The sequence below is a fragment of the Leopardus geoffroyi genome, chromosome C3, assembly GCF_018350155.1.
Source record: "Leopardus geoffroyi isolate Oge1 chromosome C3, O.geoffroyi_Oge1_pat1.0, whole genome shotgun sequence".
Classification (NCBI taxonomy): domain Eukaryota; kingdom Metazoa; phylum Chordata; class Mammalia; order Carnivora; family Felidae; genus Leopardus; species Leopardus geoffroyi.
In genome coordinates this window covers 96,994,477-97,015,841 of record NC_059338.1, presented here as the reverse complement: position 1 = coordinate 97,015,841, position 21,365 = coordinate 96,994,477, and the positions used below count along the sequence as shown (strand labels likewise).

General features: G+C 33.7%; 1 protein-coding gene across 6 annotated transcripts in view; it reads right to left on the bottom strand.

The window, feature by feature from the left end:
- Positions 1–10,844: 10,844 nt before the first annotated feature.
- The window catches only part of CSMD3 (CUB and Sushi multiple domains 3), a 1,255,667-nt gene continuing 1,245,146 nt past the window's right edge, over positions 10,845–21,365 (bottom strand). For all 6 annotated transcript variants that reach the window (XM_045453867.1, XM_045453870.1, XM_045453869.1 and 3 more), the window contains 3 exons: positions 19,365–19,452; positions 17,165–17,300; positions 10,845–12,862 (listed from right to left, as the gene is read on the bottom strand). In XM_045453867.1, the coding sequence (XP_045309823.1) occupies positions 12,703–12,862; positions 17,165–17,300; positions 19,365–19,452 (384 nt within the window). In that variant the 3' untranslated portion in view covers positions 10,845–12,702. The remainder of the gene's footprint in view (positions 12,863–17,164; positions 17,301–19,364; positions 19,453–21,365) is intronic.

Genomic DNA, 21,365 nt, shown 5'->3' with positions numbered 1-21,365 from the left:
AGGGAGGCAAACCACAAGAGACTCTTAAATACAGAGAACAAACTGAGGGTTGATGGGGGTGAGAGGGGAAACTGGGTGATGGGCATTGAAGAGGGCTCTGATGGGATGAGCACTGGGTGTTGAATGTAAGCCATGAATCATGGGGATCTATTCCCCAAACTAAGAGCATACTGTATACACTGTATGTTAGCCAACTTGACAATAAATTATAAATAAATAAATAAATATCTTGAGAAGAGTCAATTATTCTGTATCTTTCAGGTATTTCTAAATGCTATCATAAGTGTCTTCATAAGTGATGCAAAGGAAATAACAGAAGGAGGAGAATACCATATGAAGACGGAGGCAGAGAGTAGGGTGACACTACACAAGACCAGGAATCTCAGAGCAGCCAATAGAGTCTGAAAGAGGCAAAAAATTGATTCTCTGGTAGAGTCCCTAGAGGGAGCACAACTCAGCTTAGGTTTAAACTTCTCGCCTCCAGAACTATGAGATACCAATTTCTCTGAAGTCACTAGGTTTGTGGTGATTTGTTACAGCAGCCTCAGGAAACTAATACCACATTCCATGACGGGTGTATGTGGTCAGGGAAAAGGAAGCAGGTAGCTTGGACAAAAAGTAGCTTCATCTGTCCTAATGGAGAGAGTACCACAATCTGTAGACCCTGAAGTTGAAGCTGGATAAAGCTTGGATGGGATTTTGAGATGTGTCTCTTAGAAAGCAGTCAAGTGTGTTTAATGTGTAGAAAGAGGTGGCAAAGGGAGATTTGGCGAGCAGAAAAATGAACTGTGACAGAGACAGTTTTGACCAAATATTTCCTATCCTATGCTACATGTCTCAGCTACCCATGACATTAAGTTGGGTTCCTGTGATAGTTCTGACAATGGACAATGAAAGGAAGTGATGGTCATTGTCCATACTTCCTTTGACTTAGAGACTGGAAGTCTCCTGTTAAACAAAAGCTCGTGATAAAAATGAATCTCTTAGTCTATTTGGGCTGTGGTAACAAATAATTGTAGACTGAGTAGTTTATAAGCAACAGGACTTTATTTCTCAGAGCTTGAAGGCCAGGAAGTACAAGATGAAGTCTCTGGAAGATTTGTTGTCTGGTGAGAGCGTGTTTCCTTACTGCCATCTTCTCACTGTAACGTCACATGGCAGAAAAGTGCAAGCTAGCTCTTAGGGTCTTTCAGAAAAGGGCAATAATCCTTCTCATGAGTGTTCCACTCCTATGACCTAACCACCTTCTAAAGGCCTCTCATCCTAATAGCATCACCTTGGTGTGGGGGGTGGGGGTAGAACTTCAACATATGAATTTTGGAGGAACACAAATTCTCCATAGCAATATCTTACCTATGACATGGAGATGGGCTACCTGACCATCCTGGGAATTTGCATGAGTAGGAAGAATGTAAATAAAAATAAAAGAACAACAATACATAGCCTTTATTGAGCATTTTGATTGGGCCATTCACTGTTCTAAGTGTTTTACTGGTACTAACTTATTTAACCTCATAATGGCCCCCAAAATTAGGTACTTTATTATTCCAGTTTTTCAGAAGAAAAAACTGAGAGATTGAGAAGTTAAAGATCAGTCCAAAGTTAAATAGTTTGTAAGTGGTGCAGATTTAATGTAGACATAAACGTCTGTACTTTTTGTGGGAATTGCAGTATAAGGACATTGAAGTATACTTTCATATTTATAGGTAATAGAAAACTCAACCGGCTTCAAAAATACAGACAATATTACTTTAAAAGACAAGAAATTGACGGGTAAGGGAGTCCCAAGAATAGTTTTCACTGCCTCAATGTTCCCAACAATTGTGATTCTTGATATTATTTTCCAACTTTCAGCCAACCTCAGTGTGCTGGATTTCCTCATGCAAACTCCCTCCCTCACTCAGTTATAAAATGGTCACTGCACATTAAGTGTCGTAATCAAACATGACAATAGCCAGCAGATTGATTTTCTTCAGTGTGACTTTTTAACTAGCAAGGAATTTTCTAATGATGTTAGCAAACTTTCCCTCTTGAGGTAGGATTGGTTCACAAGCTTCATTAACAAAGCACTGGTAAAGGCAATAGTTTAAACCTCTCTAGGCTTAAACTAATCAGAATTTTCCTAGTGTCTGTGGGGAAACAGTAGAAGCAGAAGGCTCTATTAACAAACAAGAGTGGGGATATAGGTAGAAGAATGGAAGATAGCTGTAGGTAGGCAACCAATACTGTGTACTAAAGTCTGGGGGAAGAATTCAGAATAACTCAAATTCCAGCAGAGAAATTGAGAATTTAGTTGACATGGGTATTCAGAGTAGGGAGTGATTTTCATATGACTGGGCTTACAAAAATTAATCTTACATTTCTGCCTAAAATATATTTAAGGTTGGTAAATTTGCATTGAGATCACTGCAATAGTCCAACAATAAACTAAAATGTTGAGCATGAGAATATGAGAAGAAATGCATGCAGGAAGTTTGAGATTGAAAATATTAATTCAACACAATAATGTTGAAAGGAGTAATTCGATCAGATAGAGCTCAACTTTTTAGCTTGGGTAGATCTGGTGATGTCATTCATGCACTTAGGGTAATTAAGAGAATTGATCATAATTGTATAATAAGTTGAAGTTCAAAAATGTTGAATTTAAAAAGCTGGAAAAACCTTATAGTTGGAAATATCCAGCCAATAGTTTTTTGATATGTTTCTCAAATGGGAGAATTGGCCAGGGCTTGATTTTTAGGAGTAATTTACAAAGTGGTGATAGTAAAAATGTGAAGAATGACAGGCCACCAGGGAAAAGTTGTGAGATAAAAGAAAATAAAGTGGAAACACATAAATTTACAGGACCGCAAATTGATAATAGAAAGGCTAAAAGATAATAAGACTTTTAAAGATACAAAGGAAAGAAATTAAAAGCATTCCATGGGAATTTCTTGAAATAGTTAAGGATATGGCTGTTAGCTTATTTGGATAAAATGTGTCTGAAAAAATGAAAGCAGTAAACAATAAACAAAGTGATGAGTAGCAAAGAGAATCCAATTGAAATTATGTAGTGTATACTTGCAAATAATTCAAGCGATATTCTTTCCTTTATTTATTTTTTTTTTATTTTTGAGACACAGAGAGAGATAGAACGTGATCAGGGGAGGGGCAGAGAGAGAAGGAAACAGAATCTGCAGCACGCTCCATGCTCTGAGCTGTCAGCACAGAGCCTGAGGTGGGGCTCAAATTCAGGAACTACGAGATTGTGACCTGAGCTGAAGTCAGACACTTGACAACTAAGCCACCCAGGTGCCCCCAGGCAACATTATTTCTTCAATTTTTCTAACCAAAATGAGTAGTGCGTACTCTGGAGGAGTTGAGAGAGCTGACGAGGGTTGTATGGGATCAATAAAATAGAAAACCAAATACAGTAGAGGGTTAAAGAAAAAAGATGTTTAAGTATGACATACATACTTTTAAAAAATAAACAAAAAACACCTTTTCAGTGTCCTTAATATCATTGTAATTCACTTGATTTGAACAATTCCCTAATTATTTTGCATTCCTTTGTTTTCCTTTTTTATTTTCAGATGTTTTCTTAAACTTAAGAAAAATGAACAACAAACTTCTCTTTTGAGTGTGATAAGCATTCCCTTCTATGAATGATTGAAGTTCATGGAATACACATTCTCAAGTCAAAGGTGTCTACCTCTATCCCTCTTTAGTTCTTTGCCACTCAAGGAAAACAGAAACTAGCTGTGACATTAGGCAGCTGAAACACTAATAATCCTGTCGAACTCCTTCCACTACAAAAAACTCTCTTATGAGTATGGTTTTATTAATAATCGTACCCTCCTTTTCCTAAAGAGATTGTTGTGATAAGTTTCCTTTTGATATAATGCCCCTGATACCCTCAAGAGATTTCACCAGTCTTGTTCGTAGTAAAACCCTTGAAAATTGTTCCCGTTTTATTTTTTTCTGAATGTTATAACTTGATTAACTCTTCCCTGGATAAATCAACTATTTTTTCTCTTGGCTTTTTAAGAGTGTGTTGTTTTTGACAAGTGAGATGTTGTTTATAAATTATACATATGGATTTTTTTTAATGGGAAAAAGGGGTATGGCTTTGGACCAGAGAAATACAGAGCTGAACTTGCATCTTGCTGTCAGTCACAGTTTATAGACTCTCATATCCGCATTTCAGTTCCTCAACATGCTTTTAACTGCAATACCTAAACTCTTCTTTATAGATGAGAAGGAATTTGAAATAGTTTAGGAGCTTACAATAGCTTGGTTGTATCTTTGTTGAATAAAGTCAAACTTTCAAGCTGGAAGGCGCTCTTGGGAAATTGTGAAATTTGCTTTTGTCTTGTTTTATTTTCCTGTCTTCAGGATATATACACTTCCCTATACCTGCTTCATGTTGGATCTCTCTAGACTACAGCTCTTTCTGAAAGACCAAGATGTCAAGATGCACTCTAGAGGTGAAGAGCTTATTTTAACAAAAACCAAACATGTCTGCAGATTTCTAAAGTTGCTCAGAGCATAAGACTTGGCTTGAGTACCACAGCCTAAAGAAAATCTCTGGTTAACTTCTGTGTTCTAACAAATTGGCCTCTGAAAAGACGTCAGGGAGGAGAACAGAGCTTTCCATCACTATAGGGATATAGTTCTTTCATCACTTTGCCCTCCTTTACTCAATCTATGGCCACCTGTTTTTCAGTAATTCAGTTGCGATGTGTCTAGAAGTGGATTTCTTTGAATGCATCTCCTTGGTGCTCACTGAGCTTCTTTAATCCATAAGTTTGTTTTTCATCAGATTTAATAAGACTTCTGACATTTATTTCTTCAAAGAATTGCTCAGCCCCGAACTTCTTCTCTCCTACTACTCCAATAACATGTATATTGGACCTTTTGATATTTGCTCACAGGTCTCTGGGACTCTGTTCATTTTTTATTCAATCATTTTTATTTCTATGGTCTAGTTTGAATGATATATATTATTCTATTTCAAGTTCATCGTCTCTTTCCTCTGTCATCTCTATTCTACTGAGCCCATCCGGTGAATTTTCAAACGATCAAAACATAATTGTCAAAAGATCTTCCTCTAAGCTTGTCAAAATGCTAACATTTAGGGGCGCCTGGGTGGCGCAGTCGGTTAAGCGTCCGACTTCAGCCAGATCAGGATCTCGCGGTCCGTGAGTTCGAGCCCCGCATCGGGCTCTGGGCTGATGGCTCGGAGCCTGGATTCTGTGTCTCCCTCTCTCGCTGCCCCTCCCCCGTTCATGCTCTGTCTCTCTCTGTCCCAAAAATAAATAAACGTTAAAAAAAAATTAAAAAAAAAAAAGCTAACATTTATTTTTATTTATTTATTTTTTTAACGTTTATTTATTTTTGAGACAGAGAGAGACAGCATGAACGGGGGAGGGTCAGAGAGAGGGAGACACAGAATCCGAAACAGGCTCCAGGCTCTGAGCTGTCAGCACAGAGCCCGACGCGGGGCTGGAACTCACGGGCCGTGAGATCACGACCTGAGCCGAAGTCGGCCGCTTAACCGACTGAGCCACCCAGGCGCCCAAAATGCTAACATTTAAACAAGAAAGAAACAAAAAAATAGTCTTTCAGACAGAAGGAAATGATGACAGAAGTCACTCTGGATCTATACAACTAATAAAGAGCACCAGAAATGGTTTATGTAAGTAAATAAACATACCTTTTCTTATTATTTAAAATTTAGTTGACTTTTAATAACAATGCTTTCTGGGTTTTATAATATAAGTAAAAATAAAAGTAAACTGTATGAAAACAATGATAAAATGCCTGGGGGGGGGGAAGAAATGAAAGTATACTGTTGTAAGGTTTTAACATGATGCATGAAGAAGTATAATGTTACTTAAAGGTAGATTGTGAGTTAATTATCACTGTACAAACCCCATAGATTTGCATTTCCAAAACAAGTATTATACAAGAACTATTAGTTTTGCCATTCAAAAATAGTTTACATATTAAACTTATTTTATGAATAAATGTACTTTGTTGATTCTTGAAGTGACTCCGTTAACATTAACTTTTCCATACTTTATACCGAAATTACTTTTACTTTCATTCTCTAAATATGCATCTTTGTCATCTGATATCAGTCATATCCAGAGAGCTGAAAGTGAAATTGCAATTTTAAACAACAAGGTATTGCTGAAGTCTATTATTACTAAAAAAGTGCATCAAATCATTTATACGTAAAAATTTGAGCTTTGCTTTCCCAAATGAGTTGCTGATAGGATTTGCCATTAGCTACATCATGTGGTGAGTAGGGGTGAAGGGGCATACAAACAGCTAAAATGTCCTTTGTATAAAGAAACCACTTATTAAATTCCTGGGCAAATAATACGGTTTCTGTTCCTTTTTAGTGCTAAGGAATATTTTAAAGTGTCACTTAATAATGATGCTTTGCACTTAGTTAAGTGACACTATTCAAGGAAAAGTACTTTAAATACATCTTAGTAACAGGAAAATGCAATGTAAAATAAAAAGCTTCGGTTGGATAATGTTACTGCTTTAAAGAAAAAGAGAGTCATAACTCCATAGACTCACAGGAATAATCATAAGAAAGCCAACTCCTGGTCAAGTACTTTTTAAGATTTTTGACATTTAAAAACTATTCTATAAAGTTAAGCATCTACTACTACAGTTTTTGGAGAAATATTTATTTTTTAAAACATACAAAATAAAAAAAATTGGCTCAGGATCTATTTCATACTTTACATTTTTACAGGAAGTTTAATTTTCAAGGAAAAAACTACCTGTTCATGCAATATTTTATTCCAGGCAATTTTGATGCAATGCAAACCACAAAAGGAAAGTAAAAAATATAGATACTTGACAAAAATAATTATTAATAGATTTACTAATTTTATTCTCACTTTTCTTTAACTCATTTAAACAATTTGTTTCGTGTAGACATTATCCCTTTTAATTCTTTGGGTTTTTATTCATATTGACACAGTGGACATGAGTGTCCTAAGCTCAGGCTCTTCTGCTATCACTTCTAGGTGTGGATATTCTTCTAAGCAAAATTATCAGAAAAAAAAGTAAAATCTACTTTTAAATTTTAAGCTGCTTTTTTCATTTAAAACTATTATATTTTTATAATAAAATTAAATGTATGCACTCTGGAAAAACCCAAAACAAAAAAATATGTATGTAATCATTACAATCCTGATGATCATAACTACTATTTATTTTAATTTGTTTCAAGACATTTATGTCTGTATATGCATGTATTTGGAAGAAAAAAGAAAAATGGAGAGAGGCAGAGAAAAGGGAGTAGAAGAGAGAGAGAAACAAGTAGTTTTTGTTTAAACATTGAAATCTTCATGTCATTAACTTTGAAAGATGATTTTAACAGTTACAAACGTATGGTCCTTTCAAAAGATCCCCAGGTCAGTGAACATTCATGATACTTGCACACTGGTAGCTAGTGATATATTTTCCACCATATATAAATAATACATAATTTGAAAATCCATGTCAAATACCCACTCTCTGGCTTTTTAAAAAAATAACCTATTGAATAGAACTACTAGGTGAAAAGGAAGACAGATTTCCCTTAATAAATAGCATATCTTTAAATAAAAATTTGACCTTTGTCTTGTCTTGTTTAATTGATTTCTATTGAAACTCTAGGTGTTTTTCCCCCATTAAATTGAAAATGACATTTGATAGATAAAGTTTCATTCAACTCATAAAGATTCTTTGGAAAGACACACAGATGAAATAGGAGAGAAAATATGCATTCCTCATTGAAATTGTGAATATTGTGTGGCATATTATTTTAACAATTGTTTAATAGCTTGACAAGATTTTAAGTTACTTCAGGATAAGATCCATGTGTTTCTTATATTTTTACTCATCCAATGTCTTTTATACCTCACAGTAAAGTAATATACATATATTTAATGTTAGAAAATATTTGCTCTTAATAAATTAATTGATTAATGACATTATACCATCTATACTTACATCTTCTCACTGGGGATTCCTTCTTCGAGTCCATTGACTTTACGCTGCTATTTGGTAACCAAAGTTCAAATTAAACATTCCATTTTCATTGCCAACAGCTCAAGAGAGCAATCAATGTTTGCTTCTTCCCTGCCCCCTCAAAGTACTTGCTGTGAATTCCAACCTCTAAGGCAGGGTTATTAACTTGATATGCCAGTAGAATTCAAAGAGCTTGGAAACTTGCATGGGAAAAAGTTCTACCTTTATCTTCACTGATATTTTCATTAAAATATAATATTTTCTTTCTGTTAAAGAGTTGGGCAAAAATAATCTCTGATTTTGTCACTAATAAAAATCACAGATATTTTCATGCCATGTGAAATGTCACAAATATCTCAAACTATTATTTATAATACTCTACAAAATTACAGACAATATTAGCTACATATTTAATGTATAGTAAAGAAGTATGTATATATGTATACATATGTATATTAGTATATATTTATACATATGCACATTTTTACATATATATTATAACACAAGATATTTTTGTAACTTTTTTACTATTTATTTATAATTTCCTTTGTATTTCACTTTATGTATTTAAAAGCATCATTCTAAAAAGAGTACCATAGTCTGGGAAAAGTCTTGGTTTAAAAATAGGATTAGGAATGCTAGCTTTACAGACTTGCTTCATATTGGCTGTGTTCATTGGCTATTGGGATTATAATGCTACTATATGACATTCTCTAGATATTCTAACATTTCCAGAATATCTAACATACAGATATTCTAGCATTTCATTCTAGCAAGTCCCTTCAGGAGATACCAATCTTAACTCGAGGGTGTAAAGACACTTGCCGAGAATGAAGGCCTTTAGGTTCCTTTTAAGTCATACTACGTAGATGGTTCTACATTTTCTTCTATAACTATTTATCTTATTGGTCCTGTGAAAGCATCTGGGTTCATTCTATTTTCATAGATATCCTAATAGTTACAAGCAATGTTTGGATCTTATGAAAGTTTAAACACAGATTTCTTGTTTTGTGATTTGCAATACAATTTATAGCTATGAATTTGAATATATAGAATATACTTCTTTTTCAAGGCTAATAAAAATTATTACACATGGGAACTTATTAAAAGTTGGGAAAGTATTTGGCAGGTGATCACTGGTTTCATTGCTTGTACACTGAAGAATGAAATCTAATATCCAGTGGCCATTTCTACTCCCTAGTAACTTTTAAATCTGTTCTTACATTATTTTGGAATACCAAGCAAATGTAGTGATGACAGAAAGATATTTCTCAGAATTTTACAACATGTATATCTTCCTGGATCAATATTCCCTTTCCTCCAAAGTTATCCTAAAAAAAAAGCAGCAAATCAATATTTTTTCAGGAAAATTTCAAACTACTTCTAAAATTTCTAAATATTCTAAATATTTCTAAATATTTCTTAGACTCATGAATTTCTATAAGCTACAGAAGAGATTTTTTTACCTTACTTAAACTGTGCCTATTTTAAATTTATAGATATCAATACACAGATTAATACTTTGACAATGTATTCTCTTAATCTCCTTAAGAGAGCATCATCTAGTTATTTTTGTTCACTCTTTAAGCCAATGTTATATCTGTTTCATTTTTTCTTTCTCTCACTTGTACGTGCAAAGGACAAGTTAAAAAGAAATCTGACCCTTTGGTCTATTTCCACAATCATTCTCCTTAGGCTCCAGTATCAAGAGATCCTGGGTAGAACCTGTTGGTTCTTATGTTCTTAAACATAAGGAAGTACAAGAAGCCTCTTTAAAATAATTTCTTTACTTGAAATTTAATAAGAGAGTAAAGTTTAAATGCTCTCATAAAAAATATATTTATCATCATGCCATGAAATTTAAATACCTTGATTATACTCCAATAAAGCTGGTAAAAAATAAAAATAACATTGCTTCCACTAAAATTGCTGCTAACTTTTGAGAAGATTAAGGAGAAACTGGGCATTAAGATGAGAAATAATCAAAGGCTAAAAAGGAGAAGACATGTAAAACAGAAAAGGATATTAAGAAAAATAGCAGAAAAGAAAAAGCAAATCGAAAAGTAGAAAAAGAAAAAGGAAGGAAAAAAGCACAGAGAGGAATAAAAATAAGGACAAACAGCAACAAGGGAAAGTTTAGAAGACATGAAATGAGTGTATGGTGGAAGTAATACAGTTAAAGTTTAGAAAGAAACTATAATTATATCAAGAAGCATTCATTTCTCAAATGAAAGTGTAATACACAGAGAAAGACTTTTAACAGAGTTTGAGGCTGTGAAATATAAAGACAATATGTTTTGGGAAAAAGTTCTCTTCTAAAATTGAACGCAAGTAACTTGTATTTTGAACTTTATAAATTTGATAAACTTTGTAAACTTGATACATTTCTTGAATACAAAATTTTACATGTTACACCCTGGCAAATAGATTTTTTGACTATTAGTTTAATGTAGCTATTCAAAAGATTAAGTCCATACCTTGGAAGTATGCTAAAAATAAGTATCTCTACAAAATACACTACAGAAATATTGGAAATCATCAGATATACCCGAATTTAGACACTAGTGTTAAAATATTTACATCTAAGGAAAATTCTAAGACGAGATTGTTAGGATACTGTAATGTTTAGTGGGAATCTGTTTACTTCTAAAAGAGTGTCACACTTGGGGAACGGCAAAATATAAAGAAAAACACCCATGTCTCATTATTATGTTGCTAAATAAGTATATATAATATGCAGTTTGGAACTTTAAAACACCAAATAAATGTAGGCTGTTTATTCCTTTTGCTATCCAGTATACTAACAATTTTGAAAAGAATACACATTTTACAAAAGCAATTATCCATTTTTATTTTGTTTACATTGCACTGAAAATTTACATCATACTTTTACAAAGTTTTTTTTTCATAAAAATATACTTCTTTACAAAAGTGTATGCATTAATATAAGAGGAGTAGCCAGTTGCAGAAGAAACATTGTTTAAACAAGATCTTAAATGTATTAACCTTAACATTAATGAATGAATCATTGTTATTGCAGTCATTTGAATAAACAAGAATAAATAACTGATGGCATAAAATTTAAAACAGCATCCTGTCAGTAGAGTACAATGTTGAGAAAATTGTATGAATTTCCAAAACAATGTATCTCAAAGTGGTTTACAAGAAATTCACTAAATGTTGTAGAGATAGATCCAAGCAGCGCTTCTGGGTGCAATGATTTCTCTTAGGCACTCTGTCTCATGATACAAAAAGTCGAGACTGTTTACAGAGTTATCCGTATTTGAGAGGGACATCAACAAAGAGTTCACACTGGGTACATAATTTATTCAATGAAGTAAAACATGCTATAAAAGGAAGACAATGACCTATTAAACCAATATGCTGGCATTACCGTGATACAGTTGTAAATGAGCCACCAATAACTTGCAAATGTGTATCTTAATTTGACAGTGAAAGAAACCTGTCATATCTGAAACATGCTTCTTACGAATAAGAGTATAGAAAGTTTAAAATGTGTGAAAATTTGGAAAACCTATGCCTTTAGGAAATAACTTTTTATTGGTCATTTGAAAGTGTAAATTTTTTGTAGTCATTATATTTATGGGCTGGACCAAAATGTATGTCTAACTCACTGTTAGATAAAAGTTCAAAGCTTAAAATCTTACATTTTTAACTCATTGTTGATAAAAGTCCAAAACAATGTTAAATAAATTTGAAGGCTCATTTGGAAGGAAAATGGCATATATCATCAACTAAATGCAACAGATTAATAGGTTCTGTTTGGTCTTTCGAAAACTTTGGAGAGTGTGGTAAAGGATGGTAAGTTTGGTGTCTCAAATAACTGCAAAATCATCATTACTATAGATAATTTTTGCCAGCTCGAGTGGTTTCTGGGTGACAAAACAGATCGAAGCAAGGTTTTAAACACCGCCCCATGGCTTAGTGAATAATCTTGGTTATAGCATAATGAGGGAAATTGGGAGAACAGCACAATGATCTTGCCATTTACAGAAACTATGATGACCAATCTAAAAATAGAAGACAATATGATACTGAAGGACAAGTACCAGAAGGAATCAAATCAGAGAAGGCAATCTTATCTCTTCTGTGGCATAAATTAGTTCATAAACATTTGAGGGCATGACTCAATCTGAAATAACCATGGAGATAAGGAAGACAATGACTCGATTAACAAAAATGAGTAGCTGACAGAGTGGTGTGAAATAGACTCATGGGCATGATGTGGCTCATGACTGTTAAAGAGAAGTCAGTGGTCTATTGACTCTTGTAAGTATAGCTCTTATTTTCTACCCTATATCTTTTTTTTAAACCCAGTCCCTCTAATATACTTTATAAAGCACAGAAATACTGATAGTGGATGCTCCTCCAATATATGCAAAGAAGTTTATGTTTTAGAATAATCTCCTTTTTAAAAAAAGCAAATAAACTGTGAGTAAGCACTCCCAGAGTGCAGCCAAATTTCTGTAAAACTCTCCATGGTAAACATGAAGAAGAATTAGGGTCCAGTTTATGAAAAAACACTCTTCTCTATCATTCCTCAGGAAAAGGTGACCCAGCAAGTCCTGAAAAGTGTGCTTTAATTTGTTTAGCAGTGAACTAAATGTGCACTGTGTTGTGTGTTGATTTCCACGCTTCTGAAGAAGGCAAAGAGTTGCCGTGTTATACCATTGTGCAGACAGTGTTCAAGTTGGGATCGAACCGTACTGCCTTCCCTTCCGCTGACTTTGCATTGGTGTCATACATGGGGTTTTCAAAAGCTGCTTGGCCATTGTTATTTTCATGAACTGAACATCCTGTATACTGTGTTTTGGGTGCAGTCCTGTTGATGAGAACATGGATTAGCCATGTGTTAACTTTCTAGAAATAGCAGAGTAGGGCTCAAACATAACATACTTGAGTTATCATTGTTACTGCGTAATGTAACTTTAAAGCATTAATTGAGAAATTATAAACTCAACAGATCAAATTTGAACAATTTACCTGTCACTTTTAAATCCTGAGTAACTTTTATTATTTAATATAATACATATTAATATACAGTACCAATCTGAGTAATACAAGTATCAATAATATATTATGACTAATCTCATAAATTTAAGTTTTCTGATGCAACAATAATTGTTATGAAATAGCATGTATAATATAAATTATGATACAATAAAATTTAAATCTTATTACTATTCATTCATTCATTCATTCATTCATCAGATATTTACTGAGCATTCATTATGTACCAGGCATGATCCTGGGCATATGCATATGGATCCTAGGCATATCACTGTAGTGATAGAAAATAATTAATAAATATTTATTAAAAAATAATAAACAAAACAAAAAGTAGGTAATGAGAATTGTTCTGATGAAAAGGAAAAGAGTTGATATGACAGGAAGGAACTGGGCCCCACTTTTGGAGGAGTAATGAGGAAAAGTACCTCTGCAGAGATAAAATGTAATCTGAGACGTGAAGAACAAAGAGGAGGCAGTTCTGCACTAATTAAAAAAGCATTTCAGAAAGAGCAGACAACTAACACTGAGGCCTAATTTGGGAAGATACTTGGAGTATCCCAGAAACATAAGTACTCAATTTTCTTAAAAATGATATACATTAGAACAATAAATTCAAAATCTCAAAGAAGGATTCAAAAATACAGATTTGAAGGCTATACATGCACCCCGATGTGTATAGCAGCATTATCGATAATAGTCAAACTATGGGGAGAGTCCAAATGTCCATTGATTAAGGAATGGATAAAGATGTGGTGTATATACATGGAATATAACTCAGCTCTCAAAAAGAATGAAATCTTGCCATTTGCAATAACATGGATGGAGCTAGAATATATTATGCTAAGCACAATAAGTCAATCAGAGAAAGACAAACGCCACATGATTTCACTCATATGCAGAATCTAGGACAAAACAGATGAACATATGGGAAGAGGGGAGAGAAGAGAAAACAAACCACAAGAGACTCTTAATGATACAGAACAAACTATGGGTTGGTGGAAGGAGGTGGGTTTGAGATGGGCTAGATGGGTGATGGGTGTGAAGGGGAGCACTTGGGATAAGGACTGGGTATTGTATGCACGTGATGAATCACTGAGTTCTCCTCCTGAAACAAATACTGTATGGTACATTACCTAACTTAAGTTTAAATAAAATTTAAATTAAAAAAATGATATACACCAGAACAATAAATTCAAAATCTCAAAGAAGAAATGACTATAGATAATGAAGTCATGAAAATAGTTTCCAGAGTTATTAATAACTGAACATTTGGTTTTACATATCAAAACACACAGATCCTAGGATGGTTGGCATAACCTGCTGATCTTGAATTCCTGCTTTGTTTCTCTATTTCCCTCTCTTTTGAGAAATTCTTATTTCTAGTTTCCCACATCCCACTGTATAATTTGAGGACATTTGCTATGGTACAAAGGCAGACTTGCCCCTACCTGTTTCTGGAACCTAATTCCTAAAATGGATACATCTTAAAAGAAATTGGTTTCTCAACTCCTTTGTTTACATCCAAACATCACAAATTTCAACTATTTCATCTTACTTTATTTGCTATTATGTTATGTTATATTATATTATATTATATTTATTATATTATTATTACTATACCTAATGCATTTTCTGACTTTTTCTCCATACCAACAATTGTTAGATGATTTATACAGCAATAAATTTGATTAAAGCTATCTTAAGTTTTTTTCAATGACATTACCTATATAGACATATTGCTTAAAATTTGCTCTTGCCAGGTGCATAATTCTAATGGAAAGTATTTGTCTCTCTTTTTTCAAACTAGATTCACAATAAAAACCAGGAACAACATCATTTCCTTCTAATTAGACAAGAATCATGAAGATAAAAAGAAATGTCATTTTACTAACGTTAAACAACAGCTTTATGGAAAATAATGTCAAGTTTCAGGATAGTTTATGCCGTGAAAAATTTACTTGAAACAAACCAAACTTTTAAATATAAGAGCTAAATCTATTAAACTCTTCGGAGAATACATACAGGTAAATCTGACCATGATTCATGACATTGAAAATGGCAATGGTTTCTTAGCTATGACACCACAAACACAAATAACAAAAGAAAATAGATAAGTTGGACTTTATCAAAATGAGAATTTTTTGTACATCAAAGGACAAGACACTATCAAGGGAATGAAAATACAACTCACAGGAAGGAAGAAATATATCAAACCATATGTATGCTAAGAGTCAACTCTCCAAAATGTATAAAGAACACTTACAATCAACAACAAGACAAACAACACAATTAAAAAATGGGCAGATACTTGAACAGGCATTTCTTCAAAGAAAAATGGCCAAAAAGCAGTGAAAAGATGTTCAATGTCATTAGTAATTAGGGAAATGCAAATCCAAACCACGAGATACCACTTTACACATATACTAGGGTAACTATAATTAAAATAAGAAAGAAAAAGAAAAGAAAACAGAAAATAACAAGTGTTGGCATGGATGCGGAGAAAGTAAAACAGTTATACATTGCTGGTGAGAATATAATATGGTGCAGTTGCTCTGCAAAAATTTGGTGCTTCCCCAGTAAGTTAAATGTAGAATTACCATATAAACCAGCAATTCTATTTTGGGGTATATACTCAAAAGAATTGAAGCATGTGTTCAAACAAAAAGTTGTACACAAGTGTATATATAAGCACTATTCACAATAGCCAAAATGTAGGAACAAACCAAATGCCCATCAACTGATGAATGGACATATTTAAATAGAACACATTCAAACATACCACAGAATATTATTCAGCCATATAAAGGAATGGAGCACTGATAAATGCTATAACATGGAAGAAACTTGAAAACATTATGTTAAGTTTAAGAAACTAAATAGAAAATGTCACATGTTACCTGATTCCATTGATATGAAATACCCAGAATAGGCAAACAAATACAGACAGAAAGCAGATTAGCAGTTGCCTAGGGCAGGGGTGGTAGGAATACGGAATGACTGATCAATGGGCACAGAATTTCCTTTTGGAGCAATGAAAATATTCTGGAACTGGCAATGATGGCTCTGGGACACAGTGAGTATACTAAATGCCACTGAACTATATGCCTAGAATGGTTTAAATGGTTTTAGGTTATGCGTTTTTTACAAAGATAGTTTAAAAACAAAAAAAGGATTGGAACAGATTTCTTTATAAATAAATATAGTGATGATTTTTTTGTTGTTGTAAATAAAATCTGATATTGACAAGGCCTAAGCAGCTGCTAATATTCAATTATTACAAATTTATGTAATATTATATATATATAACAATATATATATAACAATATAACTATATATATATATATATATATATATATATATATATATATATATATAACTCTTAGGTAATCTAGACTGAAACGTGTAATACAAATATCAGTTTTGAGAAAAATGCATTTAGGTAATATTCATTGAATTATCTAGTTGTCTCTCTATATATTTTCTTGATAAAGGATAGTCCCAAATAGCAGACAATTACATAATAAAGCCTCTGACTTGGATTGTTGTAATGGACTTAGTAAAACAAGGACCAACTAATAATATGGATAATCATACACTAGATACGTCAGAAATATAACATACTAATTGCTTAATCTTCTAAAAGCAGCAGAAGAAAAGGAGACGGTTAGAAGACTTTACCAACTGTCTGCCTGCGTACAACTGGTCAGTATTGTGATGTGCGCTACGAGGTTTGGTCACAAACTTCTCTCCACTTCTCTAAATAAATGTGGCAGCAGGTATCACCTCTTCAATGTCAACGTTAACCTGGCTTTTGTATCTCTAAATTTTTATCATGGATAATGTAAAACTAACTTATACAATTAAGTACGTGCCAGGAAATTGACAGGCAAGAGTAATAAGGGTTAAGGTGAATGTGCAAATTCACTGAGCAATTTTTGTTTTGTGATGTTGGCATGGTGGGGGGCAGGCAGGGGGAACCAGGTTTTTAAACCTGTTGCACTATTTGGCACACACTGAAAAAAAAAATGGAAGTTACAATTTGAACTAGAGTAGTAAAAAGAACATGAAATGGAAGATTTGGGAAAGGTTTTGTAGGTAAAATCAACAAACTTACCTCTGTTTATAAAGATAAAATCCAAATCCTGCAAATATAAGTGCAAAAAAAGGCACAAGAATAGCAATGGCCACAGAACTACTGTTTGTACCATGAGGTTGATTTGAAGAATTTGAGCCTTCTGACATATTCAGTCCTATAAAATTAAAAAAAAAAATCAACTTGCTTTTATCACATGATTTTTTATTTTTATGAATCAATTATTTTCTTTCCTTATCAAGATACCTACTTAGAAATGTATATAGTAAACAAAAATAATTCAGGAAACTCCTTCAACTCATTTCCATGCAAGTTTGTGCAGTGTCTACTATGTGTAAGATATTTTTCCAGGAAAGGATACAGAATAAAAAATAAGTAGTCTCTGAACTGAAGAGTTTATACAGTTGTAGAAAGAATACAATGACACAAAAAAGCATATACATCAGGCATGAATTAATGATCAATGTGCTTTAGGAAGAGAAGGGGTAATTCCATCTGGTGGTATATAAGAATGTATTTTGGAGAATACAATGAGCTTGGCTTTGAAGAGTCAGTAGAACAATGAATGGAGGAGGAAGCAGGACCATCTTAAGCTTAGAAATAGGAAGGTGAGTGACATATTTAGAAGATGTGACAAGCACTAGGTGTAGCTGTGTGGAAAAGATGTGGAGGTGTTATCTGTGTGGTAGGAATAGGCTGCTAACCTGAAAAAGCTATGGCCAGACCCCAAAAAGCCATAAATATCATTCTAAAGAATTCAAACTTGTATCTATTTGCAGTGAAGGACAAGTGGAGGTATTTAGAAATAAAAGGCCCTATGATAAGACACACAATTTAGGACAGTGGGTAGGGTGGAATGAATGAACTTGAGGGAAGCCAGACTGGAAGCATGTGAACATCAATGGTTAGAGCAAGAACCGAAATAGAAGTGGAAACTGATCTCTATACTAACATACTAGGAAGAGCATTTTGTAGTTACAAATCAACAGAACTTGTTTGTGAGGATAAGTGGTAAGAGAGCACAGGCTGAGAAGAAGTGTTCTGCTTGGGGATGGGGAAACAGTGAAGACATTAGCACAATCGGGAAATGAGAAAACCAGGTTTGTCAATGTGTTGGCATAGGACAAGGGAAGAAAAAATAACGGACAGGTTATTTTTTGTTTTTAGTTCCCCAGAAAGAAATAGCTGCTTTTTTTTTTTTAATAGGTTCTGTCTGAGACATGTAGTTTTTGTGATGCTTTTGAGACTAGTATGTGTAAACATCTTGCATTAAATTGCACAACTGTGTAACTGTACTGTATTAATGAATGTTTTATTTGGTTTTCAAAACTAACATACTTTTAGGCCAAGACATTATCTGAAATGAACATCTTATCATTTTTATTTACTTAGAGAAAGCTAATTTATTTTTTTGATAAACAGTTATATTCAATTAAGTCACACCTTAGTCCAAGTTAATACCTTCTTGCCTACCTTATTTTTCCAGGGACTCAGAATATTTACATAAGCATTCAAAGTAATGGAATTTTTAAGATAAATACTAAGTAGTAGTTTTTAGAGCCTGAGTTTATTCTTTATATGTCAATACCACTATATAATAATGGAAGACAATATAGGTTAGGAAAATTATATACCGAAAGCTATGGCAATAATTATATTCAAGCAAGACCATTAAATGTCTATGTATATTTTAAAAGAGTTTAAAAGAAGAATGAAAAAACCCTATGCCTCCCACTACAGAAAATTTACATAGCTGAATAGCACAAAGTCCCAAAAAGGGGTCTATTCCTCAAAGTTATTTTCTTTTTCAGACCGTATGAATTTTTCAAAGTGCTATTACATTTTCAAAAGAGAAATAAAGTTACAACAATATTCAAACTGAAGAGAAGTACTGCAGTTCTCATGAGATAAAATAATTTACAGTTTAATATTTTCTTTTCTATCTGTATCACTTTTCTCTTTTTTCCTTGCTAAAGGCAAGGCAGTGTGTCATATTTATTAGACATCTGACAAAAACCAAACCCTGTACAGCATCGGTACATAGAGAATCAATATTTTGTGTGATTATTTAAAAGCCTTTCAAATTTTTCAATGTATAACTTACCTGACAAAGCCAAATTCAAAATGTAGTAAGTGTGCCTAATGTACAGAATACACTGTATTTTCTTATGATGTCTAGAGTAATAAAGGAACTACATGAAAATGAAAATGAATACATTACCTAGTCTTTGTAGTCCAAATTGCCCATAATCTTTGCCCTGAATAAATCCTTGAAATACATAAGTTGCTCCATCAGGCTCAGCAGAAACCTAAAAATATTTATAAGGTTGATTAAATCTGAGGATTGGAGCTGGCTATATTTTCCAGCCTTAATAAATATCCAGTTTTACACTTATTTAAATGAGTATTATACAGAGTTCCTTCCTCTTTATTTCCCTCTGATATAAAACACGGCATACTGTGCAAATTTGCCATTAAAAGCAAAAGAAAATTTTTGTTTTTAAGTAATTAGGATATTAGAATATAGGGGGTTGGTCATTAATATAATTATATAGATATATAGATTTCTCTTAGGCTAAGAAGCCTACTGTCAAAAAAAGGCAATTAGAGGAGTCTGGGTGGCTCAGGCAGTCAAGCATCTGAGTCTTGATTTCAGCTCAGGTCATGACCTACAGTCATGAGACCGAGTCCCAAGTCAGGCTCCAACCTAGGCATGGAGCCTGCTTAAGATTCTCTTTCTCCCTCTCCTTCTGCCCTTCCCCCCTCTAAGCAAAAGAGGGAGGACAATGATATGATTAAACAGAATAAAGCAAATGATCAATTAAAAATTGAGGTGCTCAGTGGCTCAGTGAGTTAAGCGACTGACTTTGGCTCAGGTCATGATCTCACAGTTCGTGGGTTCAAACCCCACATCAGTTCTGTGCTGACAGCTCAGAGCCTGGAGCTGCTTTGCATTCTGTGTCTCCTCTCTCTCTCTCTCTCTCTCTCTCTGCTCCTCCCCCACATATGCTGTCTCTGTCTTTCAAAAAGAAATAAAATGTTAAAAATTATTAAAAATTAAAATATAATAAAACTCTACTTTGTAGATACGATTACTGTTTAGCATGTATGCACTCCGTCTTCCCCTCCCACCAACCTTCATGGGAAGAATGCCCCTTTCAACTCATTGGGTTTGGTCCTGTGATTTACTTTGGCCAATGATTCATGGGTGGGACTGACAGTAGGTCAGTTCTAAGTCTGAGCCTTAAAAGGCATGTTTCCCATGAAAATAAGTGAAAGAAGCCAGACACAAAAGACTACATATTATATGATTCCATAAATATGAACATCCAAAACAGAGAAATCTATGGATTTCAGAAAATAGATCTGTGTCTTCTTAGCGCTAGGGTGGAGGTGAGGGACGAATGGGTAGGGTGATAGCTAAAGAGTGTGGAGTTTCTGTTTGAGGTGATGGAAATATTCTAAAATCAACTGTGGTGACGGTTACACACATGTCAATATACTTAAAACCACTGAATTGCATATTTTAAATGGGTGAATTGTAAGGAAGATGAGTTATATTTCATTAGAGCTATTTAAAGCAAGGGGGCATGTTTCCACTTTCCCCCTCAGAGCTTCTGACCTCTGACAAGAGAATGTGCTCCAGCCTGGGCCCCAGAATGAGACATCTGGAGCAGACCTGAACTTGCTACCACAGCCTCAAGTGGAACACCCACAACTAACCCCACATACATGAGAAAGAATGAAATACTTGTTGTTTGACCCCAAGATTTTGTGGCTGTGTCCATTGCTATAAATGCTATTACGTGTACCTTGCATGTGTGTAAAATCCTATTTTTAAAAAATGCTTTTCTTATGTAATGTGATTTGATTTCATAAATAAATTAAAAATAGACATATTTCAGTGTTCCTGATAACTAGTAATGTGACTTTATTCTGAAGTTTGTTTTAATTACCCAAGTCCTGTAGAGTATTGTAAAAGTCCTGTATAGTATTGTTACCCAAGTTACCAAGTTACCCAAGTCCTGTATAGTATTGTAAAAGGTAAAAACCTTGAATCCTCACCCTAAAAAGCAAAATATCATACCAATCCATCCATAGAAGTTTGACATTTCAGAAACAAGTGGTTTATTCTTTATTGTCAGACATCACACTCATTTTGGTCATTTTTAAAAATGAAATGCTTCTAAATAGAATAGCTTAAACTCTAATATTTAAACAA